The 19,211-nt window shown below is 50.5% G+C and overlaps 2 protein-coding genes across 7 annotated transcripts in view; one reads left to right on the plus strand and one right to left on the minus strand.

The window, feature by feature from the left end:
* Positions 1-1,402: 1,402 nt before the first annotated feature.
* LOC134759547 (collagen alpha-1(I) chain-like) lies at positions 1,403-14,486 on the minus strand. Its single transcript, XM_063712598.1, has 4 exons — positions 14,377-14,486; positions 14,180-14,251; positions 2,863-3,006; positions 1,403-2,534 (listed from the first exon to the last, which is right to left on the minus strand). The coding sequence occupies exons 1-4, from the start codon at positions 14,484-14,486 to the stop codon at positions 1,403-1,405; spliced, it is 1,458 nt and encodes a 485-aa protein (XP_063568668.1).
* Positions 1,466-19,211, plus strand: part of SH3BP4 (SH3 domain binding protein 4) — a 103,590-nt gene continuing 85,844 nt past the window's right edge. For 4 of the 6 annotated variants that reach the window (XM_063713137.1, XM_063713142.1, XM_063713140.1 and 1 more), the window contains exon 1: positions 1,514-1,654. The gene's annotated coding sequence lies outside the window, so the exon portion shown is untranslated. Of the gene's footprint in view, positions 1,655-3,034; positions 3,060-19,211 lie in introns of those variants that run through there. The other 2 variants (XM_009238261.4, XM_063713139.1) reach the window with 2 other exon arrangements.

The raw sequence follows: 19,211 nt of genomic DNA on the forward strand, positions 1-19,211 counted from the left end.
CCTCCACCTGCCCCTTCGCCTCACTGCCTCCTTTTAAAATCTGCGGCATGTATTTTAGGGATACTCGTATCCATTTTCAGGAATTCCAAGATCTACACACAGATGACACCGAAATCAGAACAGCAATGTCCACCCTTCTCCCGAGCCTTAGGTCAGTGTCTCTGTCCACCTGTGTCTCCTGAAACTTGAACACAGACTTTAAATGGAGTGGCAGAAAACCAGATTCGTTAGGGAAAGGAAGGTCTCCCAGACGGCAGGAGCAGCAGGGCTTAGGGGGCAGCCGCAGGGGCTCGGGAGTCTGAACATACCCGGTTTGAATTCAGACTCTGGCACACCCCATGCGATCATAATATAGTGCTTCACGTCTCCAGCCACCTATAAAATAGGGACAATAACAATATCTGCCTCGGGGTTAATGGTGAGGACTGATTGTGTGTGTCTCGCTCAGGACCAGGAGCAACAAATGTTGGCTTCTTCCCCCGCAAACACCCGCGCTTTCTCCTGGGCTCCGGGTTCCCGGGGTGGGGGTGGGCGCAGTCCCGAGGGCCCCAGGCAGTGGCGCAGTGGTCAGACCCCAGCCTCTGGAGTCGGCCTCGGTTCAGATTCTGGTTCTACCCTTCTCCTGCTGTGGCGAACCAACCCTCCGAGCTCTAGTTTACTCGTGTGAAATGGACTAGCCAAAATTAGGATTTTTTTTTTTTTTTTTTTAGGATTAGATGTGTCGGTCCATAGACGTTGCTGGCCACATAGTTAAGTGGTGCGTTCACTCACTGGGCATTGATGGAGCGCCTACTACGTGCCAGGCCTGTTTTACGCGCCGGGGGCCCAGAGGCGCCCAGGTCAGACGAAGTGTAAACGATTCCAACCAGAGCCCTTCAATCTGCATTCCGCTTCGCAGGAAACTCTCCTCCTTTTATGATTTTCACCGTGACTGCCTTCCCTGTTGTTAGTTTGTAACTTTCGCGCCCGCCCCCGCAGCCTCGCGCCTGCCTTCCCTCCACTGTCCTCCGCCAAGGTGTAGTAAAGCGTCTCCGAACGCGGCGCGACCCTCGCCCACGCCCGCTCGCGGGGGGAACGGCACCGCCCCAGGGGTCCTCGCTAGGGGTTCCCGGAGAAGGGGTGGGAGATGGGGGTGCGGGGGGGCACAGGAGGGCGGGCCAGCACCCAGACCTGCTTGGTACCGGGGACCCAGACCCAAGGGTGCCGGGCGTCCAGGGCCCCGCTACCCTGGCTGGCTCCGGAAGGAGGAAGAAGAGGAGGCGCCCAGACTGGAGCCCCGCCGGGACCCGGAGCCGCCGCACCACCCCCAGCCCGCCCCACGCTCGCCAGCCTCGGGCGGCCGCGCCCCGCCCCTCCCCTCTCCCGAAGCCCCGCCCCGGAGCGGGACCACCCCTCCGCGGCCTCAGCTCCGGTCCCGGCCCCGCCCCCAGCGACCCCGCCCCGCCCCCGCCCCCGCCCCCGCCCCGGCGCGGGACCACCCTCCGCCCGCCGAGGCGGGGGCCCAGCGCGCCCGGCACTGTCGGCGGTCCGGGCCCCTCGCCACTACCGCCGCCGCCGCCGTGAGTCCCGCGGAGCCGCGCGCGCCCCCGGCTGGGCCGAGCCGCTGGCCGACGAGCGGAGCCGCAGGAGCTGGCGGGGACGCCATGCGAGCCAGGTAGGCAGGCGGCGGCGGGGGAGCGCCTCGGGCGGCAGGGCCCTGGGGGCCGGCGGGAGCGCGGGGTCGTGCTCGGGGCTTTGCACTCCCTTGCGGGCGCCGATCGTGCCACCGCCGCCGGAGTTCGGGGCTGCGCGGGTGCCTGGGCGCGGGGCGGCTTCGGGGAAGCCTCGCGCGCCCCTCGCTGCTTCCCCCGGGCGCTCGGGTCTCCCTGGTGCTGGCGGGCAGGGATCCGGCCCGGGGTTCCGGACGCCGAGCCCCTCTCGGAGCTCTCCGCGTGCGCTCGGGCCGCCCCCCAACCCCGGCTCTGGCCACTTCCCGGCGGGCGGCCCTGCGGGGTGGCCTCCCTGGGCAACCGGACGCGTCCTCGGGCGCGAATCGGGGGGCGCGCTTGGCTCGCGGGGGCCGTGGGGGCCACGGGAGGGCGTGGAGGGGTCGGGGCGCCCCCCTCGCGCGGCGCTGGGGAGGAGGGAAGGACGTGCGGTCTCCGGTTAAACTTGTTGGTGACAATGCATATTTCAACTTCTTCGGAGATCCCTCCTGTGAGGATGAAATTGAAAACTCCGGTTTCTGGCTTGGCGATCGGGTGACTGAGCAGCCGCGAGGTGACAGCGCCGGCGGCCCGCGGGCGGGGACCGGCTGGGATAGAGGCGCGTTGTTCTCTGAGTGATGTTTACCGAGAAGCCCGCTCCGCGGCACGGGCGGGTGTCTGTTGGAACCCCAACCCTGGGTCTCGCGGCTCCTAGCCCGGGGCCGGCGGTGTAGACGGGGGTTGGGGACAGGCCCAGCTGGCCCTGACCGGGTGTCGGGCGCCCAGAGATGCCGCGCGGGAGGAGCCGCGGGAGAGCCGCCGGGCTCAGCGAGCAGAGGGTCGTGGAACCTGATGGATCAATGAAATACGTAAAAGAACACTGTGCGAGATTGTATTCTTGCTTATTCTTTCCAAGTTAGTAGGCAGATTGGAACTATAGAATTTATCCGTGATAATAATAAAGTTCGCATAACTTTTGTTCTGATTACAGAAACAATGTATGCTCAGGGCAGAAAACTAGAGATAAAGAGAAATATAAACAGCAAACAGGAAACCATCCCCAATCCCACATTTTTTACCAGCCTTGTCACAGCCTGGCAAATTTGAACATTAAGTTAGAACTGGAGCCATTCTTGCCTAAACCAGAGAATCCCTGAATGCAGCCGCCCCTTCTCACCCTCGTGATCGTCTCTGAGCTCCAAAGTTTGGGTTTTTTCCTTGCTCCCTACCCGGGCAGCATCTCTGCTGGCCACGAGTCCCCTTCCCAGTGGGCTGGGGCTTTCCTTGAGATCCGTGGCCCAGATGGAATGATGGGAGAGGCCTGGATCCTCACCGCCCTCTGTGGTTTTGGTTCCTTGCCTTGTAAAAATGAAGGTAATGATTCTCTATCTGCTTCTCAGGCCACCATAAAAATTAATGGGCGGTTTGCAGAGCGTTTTGACATCCGTGGATGGACAGCGGCTGTACTTTAAGGCGCTGGGGAACATTTTACTGTTCCTCATTGCAGTGGTCATCCAGTGTAATAGGCTGCCTCTCACCTGGCCGTCCTGCCCAGGAAACAGACTCCAGGAATGTCCAGTGGAGCCCTGAGGACAATATTCCTGGTTCCCTGCTCAGTGCCCTCGGGACTCGGCCAAATCCCTCAGAGTGGGAAGCTTGGGAGGAGGCAGCGCTCTCAAATCCCCCTCCCCCACCTCTGCTTTCTGCATGTAGGCGGATTTCTTAAAGTAAGGGGGCAGTGACATTTAGGCGGGACCCCAGATTGCCCACTGCCTGATGTTTGTGGGTCTGTGGAATGCCCGGGCCGTGCTTATCCAAAAGAACAGTTAGTTCTGGGAGGACGCATAAACTGAACAAACCTGGCTTCCTAGGGATTTGTATGGCTCACTTGTTTACTAAATGAACAATGACTGGCTGCGGAGAAGCCCAGGACACTTCTGTGAGCTTTATTATTATTTTTTTCCTGTTGTCCCAAGACTACATTTTAGTGATCTTATAAAACAATAAATAAGAACCCATGCCATTTGTTAATTCCGGGTACCAAAGGCCCAGGTGGGGAGAGGTACTTCACAGCATGCCTTTTGTCCCCAAGCACCCATGCCACCCCCACAACAACAAAGTAATCAGGGTAGAAGATCCTCTTTCTGTAACCGTTTGTCGTTTGATAGTTTCATTTTTTAAATTGTCCTTTCCACCAGCACGTGGATCTGATCAGGGTCTGTCTAGTTGCAGATCACAGCTCAAGAGGGGGTTTTTTCAGCCCAGAAAGTGGGCTGAAAAATTGCTGGTAAAGTATCCTTCACCGGGTGCCTTGTCTGTTAATGTATTGTGTTCTTACTTTTCTCAGTGGAGGGAGGACCTTCCTGGATTTTCTCCCTTGCTCTTGTTTGCTAATCCGGCAGCCTGGAATTATTTCCCTCTGGGCTGCTTGAATAGACTTTCTTCTTATTCTAATGCTGGATTCTAGTCTGATCATAAGATATGCGAATGGTGAATGTGGTTTACGCCCTTGAATCCTGGGAGGTGTTCCTGGTTTTAAATCCTGGGATCCTGGCCAGTTAAGAGCCCTTGGCTCCCCTGAAATTGCGTGGGAGGTGTGTGTGCTTTCTCTTCCTGGGGAGCTTCTTACAGAGCCCTTGACCCAAACAAGGTTGAGAGCTCCAGAGTGCGGCCCTTGCAGACCTCGTGCCTGGTCCCTGGCTCCAGGCAGACCTCCCAGTTCCCTGTTTCAGGTACCATGCCTTGTTTTGACCGAGTAGGAGCTGCTGTTTACAATTGGCCAGCCATGTGGATTTCCCTTAGCTTTATTATTTTCAAATTCCACATCTATATTGGGCTGTGTTGTGATTTTTCTTCTGAAAATTGGAGTCAGGCCCCTGGGACATTTCCCAAGGTCCTGGAGGTGGGCATCAGGTCTTCTCTGTTGCGAGGTCACCGCCTGACAACCAGGAATCCGAAAAGGTCACCGAGCACTAAATAGAGTTCTCAGAACACTCTCAGTGCACCGGTCAGCTTTGCTCCTGGCCAGGAGCGAGCCTCAGGCCAAGCAGCGTTTACACTCAGCTTCTGGGGAGCTGGGCTAGGTCTCTGGGCTCCCCAGCTATTTGCACGAAAGAAGCCTCACATTCTGCCACCACCCTGTGGAGCAGTGACAGAAAAACAATTCATCTAGCCCCCAAATACCCAGGGAACAATCCAGCTACTTGATTCAGTATCCTCCAGGAAGCTGAAACCAGCTCCTCGGTGGGCCCTGAGGGCATCCGCGTGTTACATAACCCAGCACCTGATGCCACCTGACCTCGCTAAAGGGAAAAATCTCAATAATCAGTCTTCAGAGGGCGAGGGAGTGCAGAATACGCTTTAGAAAGAGGCTGTGTGCCGTGTTTTAAGAAGGGTAAAATCCCATGTGGAACATCACAGCCTGCCATCTTCCAGGTGAACAGTGCCTCCTGAAGTCATCAGGAAGCATGTGGATTTGAGGAAGTAGAACTGCTGTACGGAATTCCTCTAATTTAAGGTTTGGGGTATTTTGAGGGATGGAAATAGGTACCACTCGTTGAGGGCTTACCATATGCTAGGCTGCATGTGTGCCCTTTTGAATCCTGATGAAAACTACCAGGGGTTTCATTTTACAGGGAAGCTATGAGAATTTAAGAAACTCCTCCAGCCTTAGACTTTAATGAGTGCTTGAGTTGGGATTTGAACCTGGATCTGTCCAAGTCCAGAGTTCGTCATCACATCTCCCAGGGTGCTGAAATTAAAGAAACAAATGGCTCTCAGTCACACATTGGAGCCTGAAGATACAGGCATGCAAATAGCAGGGTGCCAGCCTCCCTCACACAATTAGAAAATAGCTTGTACTCTGAAGGTGATGAAATCTTTAAAACATGTGACGCTTTCTCAGCCTAAATGGAAGACAGCCATTTTGCACCTTTGTTCGTGAAACCCTCACCCTGTCGCCAGGGTGAAGCAAGGTTTATTTGGAAGATTGTGACTTTGAAGTTGGGATAACCCAGGATTTGGTACGACGTCTTTCCTTGTCCTGTGAAAAGAGGGTGTTTGGGCACATGAGGTCACTAGAATGAGATTAAGATTATAGGAAGGCTGTTAAGTAAATGTACAATAAGGGTTCCACCTTCCTCTTTACAATCAAATAAATGACATACTAATGAGATTATTCTTATCTGCGCAATAAAAGCTTATCTCAGGGGAGCTCTCTTTGCTGAAGCCTGTTAGCCCAACTCTTCTGTAGAGATTGAGAACAATACTTCCTTTGAAAGGATTTTATGGTTCCAAGTTTTTATTAAATCTGCAGCATAACTAAGGACAACTCTGCCTCTTTTTTTTTTTTTTTTTTTTTTTTTTTTTTTGAGGAGATTTCTCTGTTGCCGGCTGGAGTACAGTGGCTCAATCATAGCTCACTGCAGCCTTCAACTCCTGGGCTCAAGCAGTCCTTCTTCCTCAGCCTCCTGAGTAGCTGGAACTACAGGTGCATACCAGCATGCCCAGGTAGTTTTTTTTTTTTATTCTTGTAGAAATGGGGTCTTGCTATGTTGTCCAGGCTGGTCTTGAACTCCTGGTTTCAAGTGATCCTCCAGCCTTGGTCTCCCAAAGCACTGGGCTTACAGGTGTGAGGCATGTTGCCCTGCCCTTGCCCCATTTTTATGAGCTACTGAAGTCTGCAGGCCTGAAGGAAGCTTTTCTAGCCCCTCCAATGTAGGAGGTCCCTGAGCCCATAGTGTGCCAGTAAACCTGCTCTCTGAGGAGAAAGCAGAGCTTCGATTGCACTATCTGCCAATTTCTGTGATGTAAATATTCCCACCATGGCTAATTTTTTTTTTTTTTTTTTTTGAGTCTCACTCCGTCACCCAGGCTGGAGTGCAGTGGTGCAATCTCGGCTCACTGCAACCTCCACCTCCCATATTCAAGCTATTCTCCTACCTCAGCCTCCTGAGTAGCTGGGACAACAGGCATGCGCTACCATGCCCAGGAAATTTTTGTATTTTTAGTAGAGACCGGCTTCCCCATGTTGGTTAGGCTGGTCTTGAACTCCTGACCTCAGGTGATCCGCCCACCTTGGCCTCCCAAAATGCTGGGATTACAGATGTGAGCCACCATGCCCAGCCTGATTTTAAACTGCCAGTTTGGGCTGGGAACATTACTAAATAGTTAACAATCTGTGTCAGCCAAGAAGAGCTGGGTCCTGCTCACCATTCATTGCACTGAGCCCACCCACACGACACCCCGCTTCCCCTTCCGTCACCCCCATCAGTTTAATGGAAGAAATCGTGGCCTCACTTCTGCTTGGTCCATGTCTGCCTAGGAGCAGTAAGGAAAAAGGATTTGGGTACCACTGAGTAACCGAATTTGGCCAGCAAGAGTAGAAGGCTTCAAAACTCAGGCTGCATTTTAAAATCACCCGGGAGCTTAAAAAAACAACAATCCATGTTCCAGGCCCATCCCCAGTTGAATCAGAATGTCTGGGTGTGGGGCCAGACCTCTGTAGATTTGGAAAGCTTCCCGGGTGACTGTAATGTATATCCACGTTGAACACCAGGGATGTGATGATGAATTTGTTCAACAAGAAAGTTGAGGGGGGGGTGCAATTTGGGGCAGGGCGTGGCAGACCCTGTATTTGAGCCCAAGGAGGTGAGATCTCCCTTGCAGAGCAGGGAATGTTTTTCCTTGAAGCCTCTTAGCGGGTGAGGAAGTGCTGGGCTAGGAGAGGCAGGCTGAGCCCATCTTCCCCCCAGCAGGTCTGTCCTCCTCCAGGGGCACGTGTCCTACGCTGATGAGGACCACATACTTGTTTGGCTTTGGTTGCTTCTGCTGGTCTAGAAAGGAAAAGGATCTTCCTTCCAGGAAGTCAGGGGGTCAGGATGAAGCCAGGCAGACCCCCTGGGTGGGTGTGATGAGCTGTTCTCAGATATTAAAGCAGAGGGGCTTACTGGGACCACCCAGTTGAAGGAAAGAGAAACCCTACCGCTCAAGGACCATAGCTGAACACTTCGTAAGAGTCCTTGAGCTTGGGTGCACACATAAGCTGATTATTTTTTCTCCATCATAATTACCAGTAAAATTATTTTAAAATGTGAGAGCTTTCTTTGGAGGCAGTAAGCATGTGGGAGGGAAACGTCATTTAACTTCAGAGCCAGCCGTGGTGAGCGGGGCTGGGACTAGGGAGAGGCACACGAGGCCCCTGGGGTGCAGGATTCAAGGAGGTGCTCGCCCTGGGGGGTGTCTGGGGAAGGGTCTGTCCTGCTGGCCAGAGGAGGGCTGTTTGGGAGAGGGCGGGCCTGGGCTCACTTCCTTAGAGTTGGGCAGTGAGTGTGGAAGAGCTCACACATGGGAACCTAGCGTGAAGAGCAGGGGCCAGGATCACTCTGCTGGATCACCCCCGGAAGCGGCAGGAAGGCTAAGGGGGAGCCAGTGGAGGAGCAGCTGGGATGGGAGAACAAGTGCCCTGCGTGGCCCTGAAGCCAAGGAGGAGAAAGATGGGGGTAGGGGGAGAGGGGGTTGAGAGCTCAAAGCAGATGGGACAGTTCTGGGTCTATCATGTGCAGAGGATTTATGAACGGGAGGACTGGAACCCTGTCACTGTGGTAGTGGAGAAACTCCTATAATAGAAGAAATAGCACAGAGTGGCAGCCACGCAGAAGAATGTTGGTGATGAAAGAAATTGGACTTTATTTGATGGTGTGGAGACAGGGCAGGAGGGAGCCAGGGTTGGGTCAGCCTGGGATTCTAGCAAGGGCGGAAAATTCTCCTTGGGGTACCCGTGCACTGGGGAGTGGCCGCAGATACTGAGAGGGAAGCACTGGGTGTGAGTAGCTGATCACCAGGAGCAGCTGGTTAAAAGACCTTCCCCAAATGCTTTTTCAGATCATAACATCTGCAACTTTTTCCCACTAGCCTTTGTGGAGGGCTGGCAGGGGGGCCCATTTGTCCTTAAGACGCAATCCACCGGACTCACTTTCTCTTCCAGGCCCAGTTCACACTCCCTTCTCAGACACACCCAAGTGATCCTGCACCTGGGTCTGCCTGTGTCCTAGCTTTCTTATCTGTCTGTTGTCCCCCTAGGCAGGGCGCTGCTTGGGGGCAGTTGCATTTTATTATCTCTGCATCCTCCATACGCAGGAGCCCCTCAGACATGGTGCCCAGTGCATCAAAGAGCTGGCAGAGAGAGAGAGAGAGAGAGAGTGGCTGGGCAAGGTGAAAACTTAGGGTAGTGACTTCATACAGCCATGTAGTGACAACTCCAATATTCTCTTCTTGACATCTTGGCAGTAAAACTTACAATATATGATAGAAGTAATTCCTCCCTATGAATAATAAACAGCTTACTTATAAATACAGTCAAGTGGCCGTCTCCATAGTTCTGTGCAATTTAATTTTTAATTCAGGTAGGTTTACTTCACCTTTGTTTACCCATTTTCCACTGTTGCCCTTTGTAAGAGGATTTGACTTATTTTTTTTGAGACGGAATCTCACTCTTGCCTACACTGGAGTGCAATGGCACGATCTCGGCTCATTGCAACCTCTCTCTCCCGGGTTCAAGTGATTCTCCTGCCTCAGCCCCCCAAGTAGCTGGGATTACAGGCACATGCCAACATGCCTGGCTAATTTTTGTGTTTTTAGTAGCGATGGGGTTTTACCATATTGGCCAGGCTGGCCTTGAACTCCTGACCTCAGTTGATCTGCCCACCTCGGCCTCCCAAAGTGCTGGGATTACAGGCATGAGCCACCTTGCCCGGTGAGGATTTGATTTTTTAATAGCTTTAAGATTAAGAGATAAATGGAGTATTATTAAAATGCATGTACATTTAAGCATTTTTAAATCCTCCTAACAATCATAGTTGATGGACAAGTGCCGTCAAATATTTGTATGTGTCCTGTGCATAAATGGGAAATAAGGGTACTGTGTTCAGATCTAACTGAAAACAATGATTGGAGTTGATGTAATACTTATACATAATTCATGTAGAATGTTAGGCCCAGGGCCTATGCCCCAGTGCAAACTGGTGAATACAGATATGGTTGTGGTTCTTACCGCTGTGGTCTGGTCTCACTTTTCCTTACCCCTGTCCCAAATATCCCCTCGAGAAAGTTGGGTTTTTGTTTTTATCTTGTGGTTTGGGGAATCGATATTTCAGATGTTTATAAGAGGAATCCTCTGTTCTGGTTCAGTACAGAGCAGCAGCCATTGGTTCTCTCCTTTACAGTGTGGGACTAGGACATCAACACAATTCTGAATTTTGGTCTCATTTCAGGCCTGTGTGAGGGGGTGCTGCCTCTGGGTGACATCAGGAGATCAGGCACTGGCTAGTCATCACAAACAGAATTCCAAGAGTTCACTTAGTGCCCATTTTTGCTTATATGTGTATCTTACTGGAGCCACCTGTGATTTTCAGAACTGCTAAATTGGGGGAAAGCAGACGCTCCTGTTTGGGACCACATGCACACACACTTGAAATGCTCAGTTGCACTGTGTAATGTAGGACTTTTCCGTGGTTTCGGATTCTTCCCAGATTTGTTGGTCTCTTCCCTGTGTTACGCACTGAGACACTTCTGTACACAGCTGTTTCTTCGAAATCAATCAAATATGAAACAGCCTGATTTGCAAAAACTGAAAGTTGTTGTATGGAGGAAGATCCTTGGTAAGAATTACATGGCTCACGCATCATGTTCTTCTTACATTGTTTTTTGTTTCCCAGCCATTGTCGGGGAACAATAGCTGGAATGACTTTTTCACAGACCGCAATATGAGAAGTTCCTTTTTCCAGTGGCAGCTCCATGGCTCTTTGTTGGGACCTGGTTCATTGCGGGGACATCACAGTGGGAAAGAGCAGGGGGTGTCTCAGCCCCACACACCTGTCTGTGTCCGAATATTTGGCTTCTCTTCCTGTTATGACCTCGGTCACATTTTTGGACATCTTTGAGGCTCAGCCTTCTGATCTCTAAAATGATGACCATCGTACTTCGCTCCTGGAGTTGGGCAGTTTAAATGAGATCACACTAAATGCCACTGTACTGCTAGCTGTGGATCTGGCTGCATCATTGTCCCTGTGGTTTTTGTTTGTTTGTTTTTGAGATGGAGTTTTGCTCTGCCGCCCAGGCTGGAGTGCAGTGGTGCGATCTTGGCTCACTGAAATCTCCATCCCCTAAGTTCAAGCAATTCTCCTGCTTCAGCCTCCCAAATAGCTGGGATTACAAGTGTGCGCCACCATGCCCAGCTAATTTTTGTATTTTTAGTAGAGACGGGGTTTTACCATGTTGGCCAGGCTGGTCTCGAACTCCTGACCTCAGGTGATCCACCTGCCTCAGCCTCCCCGGGTGCTGGGATTACAGGCGTGAGCCACTGCGCCCGGCCCCCATGTTGGTTTTGAGCCCTATGCTTGTCAGTGTGCAGTTCTTCATGCCTTGCTTCTTTTGTCTTGTGTACATGTACCATAGTATATTCTTAGATATTGAGTTAATAGAGTTTCTGTGATGTTCCAGCATCTGAGTTGAACAGAGTGTAGGGATTTGATATTCTTTTGATGCTCAACTTGACCTTTAAAAAGCACGTAGGTGTGGATCAGGGGCTTGATGCAGTCCTAAGTGTCTAAATAAGGTTTAGGGCTCATCCACGCTGACTTTGCCCAGTTCCTGAAGTTCCTGGAGGAGGTGGGGTTGTGGGGGGCGGGTGAGGAGGGGGATGTGTTTGATGAGGCCACAGGTCCCCAGACCTGGGGTGGAATGTGGCTCTGGCGGGTAGCATAGAAGGACAAGCAGCAAGTGCCGGAGGCCCCTGTGCCTTTGTTTGCAAGAGGTCTTTACCTGCCCTGACTTCTTGGGTGGGGTGGGGAGGTGATAAACATCTTTTGTTCACTGTAAGTACTTTATAGACATATGAGTTGTTTTCAGAATTGTTCCTTGTGATTTTCTTTCAGCTTTTTGTTTTTTTGGAGACAGTGTCTTTTTCTCTCACCCAGACTGGAGTGCAGTGGCCCAATGTCAGCTCACGACAACCTCCGCCTCCCAGGTTCAAGCGATTCTCATGCCTCAGCCTCCCTAGTAGCTGGGATTAGAGGTGCATGCCACCACGCTCGAGTAATTTTTGTATTTGTAGTAGAGATGGGGGTTTCACTGTGTTGGCCAGGCTGGTCTTGAACTCCTGACCTCTAGTGATCTGCCCGCCTTGGCCTCCCAAAGTGGTGGGATTACAGGTGTGAGCTACTGTGCCTGGCCTCTTTCTTCTTTTCAAAAAAAAAAAAATAAATAAAACCTTTTCTGCTTATGTATTTTAAATTACTCAATAAATTACATGTTTGTACATGTTTGTTTTAGAAACACTAGAAAATGTAAAAGGAAAAAAAAAATCCTATCAGTGGAATTCTGCCACCTACGATGACCACCCTGGACCTTTCGTATGCGTCTTTCAGATATTTTCGCTTGAAGTGTAGAGCTTCCAAACAAAAACAGGCTGAGACAGTGAGTGGTCTTCCCTGTGTACCTGGCACATAGCAATTTTTCAATAAGTATTTATTGAATGAATACTATGTTTTTTTTGTTTTTTTTTTTTTTGAGACTTTTTAGGCTGGAGTGCAGTGATGTGATCTCAGCTGACTGTAACCTCTGCCTCCTGGGTTCAAGCGATTCTCCCGCCTCAGCCTCCCTAGTAGCTGGGATTACAGGCACTTGCCACCATGCCTGGCTAATTTTAATATTTTAGTAGAGACGCAGTTTCTCCATGTTGGCTAGGCTGGTCTCAAACTTCTGATCCCAAGCGATCCACCTGCCTCGGCCTCCCAAAGTGCTGGGATTACGGGCGTGAGCCACCGCGCCCAGCAGTACTATGCTTTTAAAAATAGCTTGTTATCTAAAATTGTTGACATATTTTCAGATCAGTAAATACAGATTTGCATCCTCATTTTTCATGTCAGGTTTGTATAGGTAAGTACTGTGTTTGTTTAACAAGTGATTATGAATAGACACTTCCCAGTTATTTTGAAATCATAAACAACACTGCAATGAACATCTTTGATATATAGATTTTTCCGTGCATGTTAAGTTTCTCATTTGAATGAATCTTTTACTTTTATTGTGCTTAAGATCTATGAAGGACTTATAATTATATTAATTGTTGGGTGACTGTATAATTACTATACAGAAAAGCACCTCAAAAGGGAGTGACGTTGGGAAGAGTTCCAGAATCTGTTGTATGAAACTTGGTGAACTTTAAGAGCAGCCTTACTTGTTCCCATCGTTTTTGGGGGAATGCTTTCTGTTTCTCCAGATCCTGACGTGCTTTGCGTCCTGCGCTTCTGGAGCGGGAGGGTGGGTCAACAGAGTAATGTTGATGCCTTAAGCGCATACTTCAGTTTTACGATGCACACAAACATGCCAGCTTCAGAAGCATTAACATCTGGGAGTAACTGTGTGTCCTAGAGTCCAGGAGGTGTTTCTGCTGGGAGGTCTTCAGGGCCCACTCCCTCCTAGAAGGGGATGAGTGATGGTTTTTGTGCGTTCAGCTTAGGAACTGTCATTGCAAGCTTCTCCAGGGTCATGTCGTCATGGGTGTCCAGAGTGATTTTGTGGCTGTGTCACTTGATCAGCTGTGACAAGACGGACTGCAGTTGGATCTGATCTGGTAAAAGCACAGACTTGGTTTTCAGGACCTCTGGGTTCACTAAGGGGAGAGTTTGTCATGCCTCCTGCTGATTGCAAGACTGTAATTTGGATCTTTGACTGCGGTCTGGTGTCGCAAGCCTTCTTTCTGGCAAGAGAGGAAAACTAATTTATGGGTGGAATATTTTTTGGCCTGTCTCCTGTGTGTAGTTTTGCACAAGGGCCTGGCTGCCTCCTCAGGTCTTGGCACCACCGTATTTGTGAGTCATCCACCTATAGGTAACATGAGGCAGCACTTTGGAGCTTCGTGAAACCCCATCTAGGGGGATAAGGGACTGGCCAGCATTCCCAGCACACCCCAGGGGCTGCCTAGAAGCGGGAAACTGTCCATGAGTTCTGGTTTTTTGTTCTGAGTGTGGGGGACACCTTCAGGAGGCTGGGGAGGGGCCCTGACATGAAGCCTGAGAGCTGATCCCTTTTCTAACTCTCTGGGACGTGGTCCTGGCTCTTTCCCTCCTCTTGTTCACGCTTTAACCCCTTTTAATTCCTTGACTCACTGCTGATCCCCTCTGCATTCTGGGTGAGGGAGATAAATGGTGAGCCCACCAGACGCAGTGTCTGCCCACAGGGAGTTCGCTGCCCAGCCGGGGAGAAGGGGCATTCAAGTGCACCAGGGGAAAGGTCAGGGTTCATGAGGTTGTGTTGGGGGTCAGGACAGGATCCCTAAAGAAGCCCCACTAAGTAGGGGGACCTGAAGAATGAGCAGGCCAGGAAGTGCATGGTGATTTAGGGGGGCAGTGGACTCTGGTGGGTTCTGGGCAGGGTGGCTTGGTGAGTCCAAGGAACCAAAAGAGGGCCCTAGTGAGACCCCTTCCCAAGAGCACCTGGGAGGGATTCTGGGGCAGGTGGCTGGATCGGACAGGTCCTTCTGCACTTCCCTCGCTTTGAACTTGTATCTAAGGGCACCGAGAAGACGTGATTAGATGTGTAAGCACGACTTGAAAGGGGCCAGGTGACCTGCTCCGGGTTCCCTGGCACAGGGGGTGACCCATCCATCATTGAGGCCTGGCGGGGAGGCTACCCTGTGCACCACATCCTGTTCCAGATCCCCATCTTCACAGCCCTGGCACTACGTGTAGCAGAGTCGGTCTTCCAGCCCAGTGCTCCCGTCACCCCACAGGTGACCCACATGTGGTACTTCTCCCTCCCAGCCTGCTGTGAGATTCTTATAAAACTGTCTCCTGATTAACCACCCTGTACAGCTTTTAAAAGTTACTTTTATTACCCAAAACAACACTTCAGAAACTAAGCTGACGGTTGAATCATTAAAGGAGTCACAGCATTCTTTCATCCCAGCGAGAAAAGAGGTAATGAAGAAGAGGAGACTGTCCAGTGAAAACCACATAAGAGGCACCCAGCATCAATGCACCTCTCTCTGGTCAGCTGAGTCCTTGAACTCCTCGGCAGTTCCCCCTCAGGGAAGGTCAGCGGGCAGGCTGTGTCCTGGCTGTAATTGTCAGTTTCTGAAACTGGCCAGGCTGGGTGGTGAGACTCCTGACAGCCACTGTCTCTGCACCCCTGTGAGCTGCTGAGTGTACTGGCCATCCAGAGAGACTTCTGTGTTGAACCCACATTAACCTGGCTAATCCCATCTCTTCTGTGAATACAACCTTTTGCAATAGGAAAACCGGCTGTCCTCAGCTTGCTCAGAGGAAAACCATTAGTTTTTCAAGGTGAAAAGGAAATAGTGAAAAGCTGGGAGATGATGTCATAAACACTGATTTTTTTGTCATTAGTCAAATTGTCTAGAAATTGGCTGCTTGCTAAATTGGGAGTCAGATTGTTATTCTGGGAAGATGGGGGTTATTTTCATGAGCAGGAAGATGGGTAAAATGGCAGTGATTCCCACAGCAAACCTGTGTTGGAGGGCTGCGACTAACAGGTGAGTAACATTCAGGACAAAATTCCGATTTACTGCTCAGCCGACGATTGCCAATTAGGCATTATGGGAAAAACTTGTGCTTGTGTGACTTCGATTGTCAGGTTGTTTGTGGTTGTCCTTTTGTGCTACTAGGAGTTGCAAATAGGCAATGCAGTAGAGCTTGCAAATAGGGTCTGGAAGGAAATGTACAAAAATAACAATTGTTGTTTGGGTTGAGATTTGGCCTGGCGAGGTTGAGGATGGTCATCTGCCCAGCCACACCTGACCCCTCCCATTGTCTTTAAGGAAACAAAGTAAACTGTAAATTTAAAATACTTCGGGAGAAAAGAGGAGAAAGAGGCTGGGCACGTTGGCTTACGCCTGTAATCCCAACACTTTGGGAGGCCGAGGCAGGTGGATCACTTGAGGTCAGGAGTTCGAGACCAGCCTGGCCAACATGGTGAATCCCCATCTTTACTAAAAATACAAAATTAACCGGGCATGGCCTGTAATCCCAGCTACTTGGGAGGCTAAGGCAGGAGAATCGCTTGAACCCAGGAGGTGGAAGTTGCAGTGAGCCGAGATTGCACCATTGCACTCCAGCCTGGGCAACCAGAGTGAAACTCTGTTTAAAAAAATAAAAATAAAAAAGAGGAGAAAGGGAGGTGGTGGCTAAAATTTGTAGAGCAGCTACAGGCAGTCACTGTACTAGGTTATTTCACTTTCTTAATCCTCGGGAAAACTCAGTGGAGTAAATGGTTTTGTTTAAATTTCATGATGAAACTAAAGCCAAGAGGATAATTAATGTGTCCGTGAACACAGCAAGTTATCTGAAATACCACGCAGTAAATCTTGTGTGTGGCACTTAGGTCTGGATATTAACCGAGGGGAATTGGAGACACAAGGCACCGGCATGTTGATTTTAATTTTCTGCGAACTCTATTTCACATTCTGCATTTGAGGATGCCTGTGACTTGGACATCATTTTGACTCTCTAATATTCCTTTGAATTACAAGGGTCTTTTGAAACTTTGGAAATAGTTATTTTCATTGGCGGCAAATAGCCCTGGTGTCAAACTAATGTGAACATTGCCTGTCTGGCAGAAAATGTAAAAAAAGCTTTGCTTAATCAAGGTAACATTATTCTTGATAGTAGAAATATTAAAAATACGTAATCCTTCTTTGCTAACTAATCATGTTTATGTATTCCCTCTTTCTGATTCTTGTTTGGTGTTCATGCATAACACATATATTATGCTTACAGTAATAATAGTAATAGAATAGGGCTGCATGCTATCCTGTGTTTTCAGCACTTTACAACCTTACAACACATGGGAGGGACCCTTACTGTCTTTGTTTAACAGATCGGGAAACTGAGGAACCATGGGGTTTAGGGACTTGCGTGAGCTGGGAAGTGCAGGAGCCGGGAGTAAAGTGCAGACTGTCTCAGCCATGATACTATTCTCCCCCACACAGGGGGCCAGGTCTCAATTCCAGGGTGAACAAGGTGCTTAACCGGGACCAGACTGGGGAGCAGGATAGGGCTGTGTTGTGGCAGGTGGGGAACCTGAGATCGCAGATGAGGTGTGAGGGTGGGCTGGAGGTTGCCAGGTGGGTAATCAGGAGGATGAGTCCAGACCTACAGCAGGAGACACTCCTTGGAGGATGAGGGGAAGGCCCTGACACCAAGAGGGTGTGGAGCTGGGGTCTCACCACTGCACCCTGACACGTGGGCTTCCCATCTTCCCTGCCTGCTTGGAGTCTCCTGCAGCAGTCCTCGACCTTCCAGCCCTGCAGCTTCTGCTGCAGCCTTGCACTTCTCTAAGTGGTACTGGAGCTGCGCTCATTGCAACAAGGAATTCTTCTCATGGCTCCATATCCGTGTCAGGTTTCCTCCTTCCCGTGCCTCCCTGGCTCCCCAGGTTCTTGGTGCTCACCTCTGCACAGACAGGTGTCACTGAAGCCCCTCACCCAGTGACCCAGTGATGCTGAGTCCTGCTTTGGGAGGTGTGGCACAGGGGCAGCCACAGTGGACCCTTGGTGGAGATGATCAGAGCCAGGATCCCTGCCACCCTGAGTGGCGCATGCTGCAGAGACAACTCTTTATACCTGAGAAGCTTGCCCTCAGGTATCTGTACTTTGTGCGGCTTCTCTGATTGGCCATTGTGTGTTCATCTAAGAATTAGTGCAGGACCGGAAGCTCCCACCCAGATGGTGAAGACACCTGCTGGGTTTCCTGCCACCTGTGGAGAAGCCCGCTCCTTCCCTTGCTCAGGTGAGGGCGACCACACCCAGGTCCACCTGGTTCTGCCAACCAGTCCGTAGCTGATGGAATGAAGGGAGCAGCTGGGCTGTAGCCAGGTGGTCAGGGATCTGGTCAGCTCGGTGGTAGCAATGATAATAGATGGAGTGTTCTAGGTTTTCCCCTTTGGAAATCTGAACTCTACTCAGGGAATATTTGTTAGTAGCAACATCAGTAGACTCATGAGGTGGGGACTGGGGGCTTGTGTTTCCATGAGAGGCTGCAGAAACACAGCCACCTGATGCCCAATGAGTTTGTAGAATCAGGTGGACCCTGGGGTGTTTGTTCTCCTTCTACCTTCCAAGGAGTCTTTAACTCAACAGAGTTGTTCTTTTTTTTTTTTTTTCAAGTTGTTTACTTTTATTTTCTAGTTACCTTCTAGAATTATTGCATGGGGCCAGGTGGTGTCTAGTACAGTTTTTTACTTTGGAGAATGTATTGAAATTTTCTTTGGCTGAGAATGCCTTCAGTGTTTGTGGTTATTCCTTGGATACTTGCAAATCAATTGTATTTTCTCTGGGACATGGGGTTTCAGATAGATCAGTTAAATCAAGCTTGATTATATCGTATTTCACGTTGCATGCCATGTGTCTTGTCTGTTGGACTGTCAGGTCTCAAGAGACGGGCTTGGGTTTCCCTGTGTGGCTGCTGCCTTGCCCTTTCTCCGATCCACACTCACGGCTTTTACCATATGTTTTAGTAGTTCTTTCGGCATAATTGGATGTTTCCGTTCCTTTGCAATTTTACCAGTAGAGAAATCCTGTGGGTGTGTATTTCATACTTTTCCTGATACCCTTTTATTGCCTCGCTTTCTAGGTCATTTCGTTGTGGTTTTATTTTATGCAAACAGTGTGCAAGTGATTCTTTCTGCCGGTTTTCATATTTGGTGTTGTAACTCACACAGTTGATCACTGCCCTCTTCTTTGAAGATGCTGTCTTCTAGAGCTCTTTCTTCCTTTGTGATTTGGAGGTGAGACCAGCCACCCTGGTTCCAGGCGACTTTGCTGTTAGCTTTAGAAAGGAGAGCATTCAAGCTCGTCCCAGCCCAGGGATACTTCCCCCAGGGCGCCTCTTCCCTGTAGCCACAGGGGAGCTTTCATTTGAGAGGTTCTAATTTTGTGTTGTTGAAGCTGCCAGTCTTGTTAGGCAGACTGACAGCTTAGGATATCTCACTTATTGGCTTTTTGCAGAATTTTGTGGGTGGTTTTGGTTTTGTACTTTTGGTGCTCTGATCTGCGGGTGGCTTTGGGGAACGGTAGAGTCTGGGTCTATGCCCCCTCCTCATGCTCAGAGTCCCCTCCCCTGAAGTTTGGAAGTTGCATGTCATCACGTGCAGCCCTGGGACGTCCCAGTGTGTGCTGGCTCTGAGTAGGTGGCTCTGTGACCCTGGCCTCTGACTGGGAGGTCACCCTTGTTCCTCTTGCTCATTCATTCATTGATTCGCTCAGCAGACACGCACAGGCTGCCTTCAGCGCCAGTTGTCGCCTTCCAGCTATTCCAAGGACTGAAAACACAGATCTGATCGTGCCTCTTCCTGGCCTGCAGACTTCCGAGGGCTTTGTGGTTCTACAGAATAAGCCTCTGGCTTTTCCACACAGCACACGGAGCGTGGCAGGCTGGACTTGGAGGGTTTTATGCCGAGCCTGCCCCTGCCCTGCCTCCTCCAGTGGGCCCCTAGGATGCCTGTGGGTCC

The sequence above is a fragment of the Pongo abelii genome, chromosome 11, assembly GCF_028885655.2.
Source record: "Pongo abelii isolate AG06213 chromosome 11, NHGRI_mPonAbe1-v2.0_pri, whole genome shotgun sequence".
Taxonomy (NCBI): domain Eukaryota; kingdom Metazoa; phylum Chordata; class Mammalia; order Primates; family Hominidae; genus Pongo; species Pongo abelii.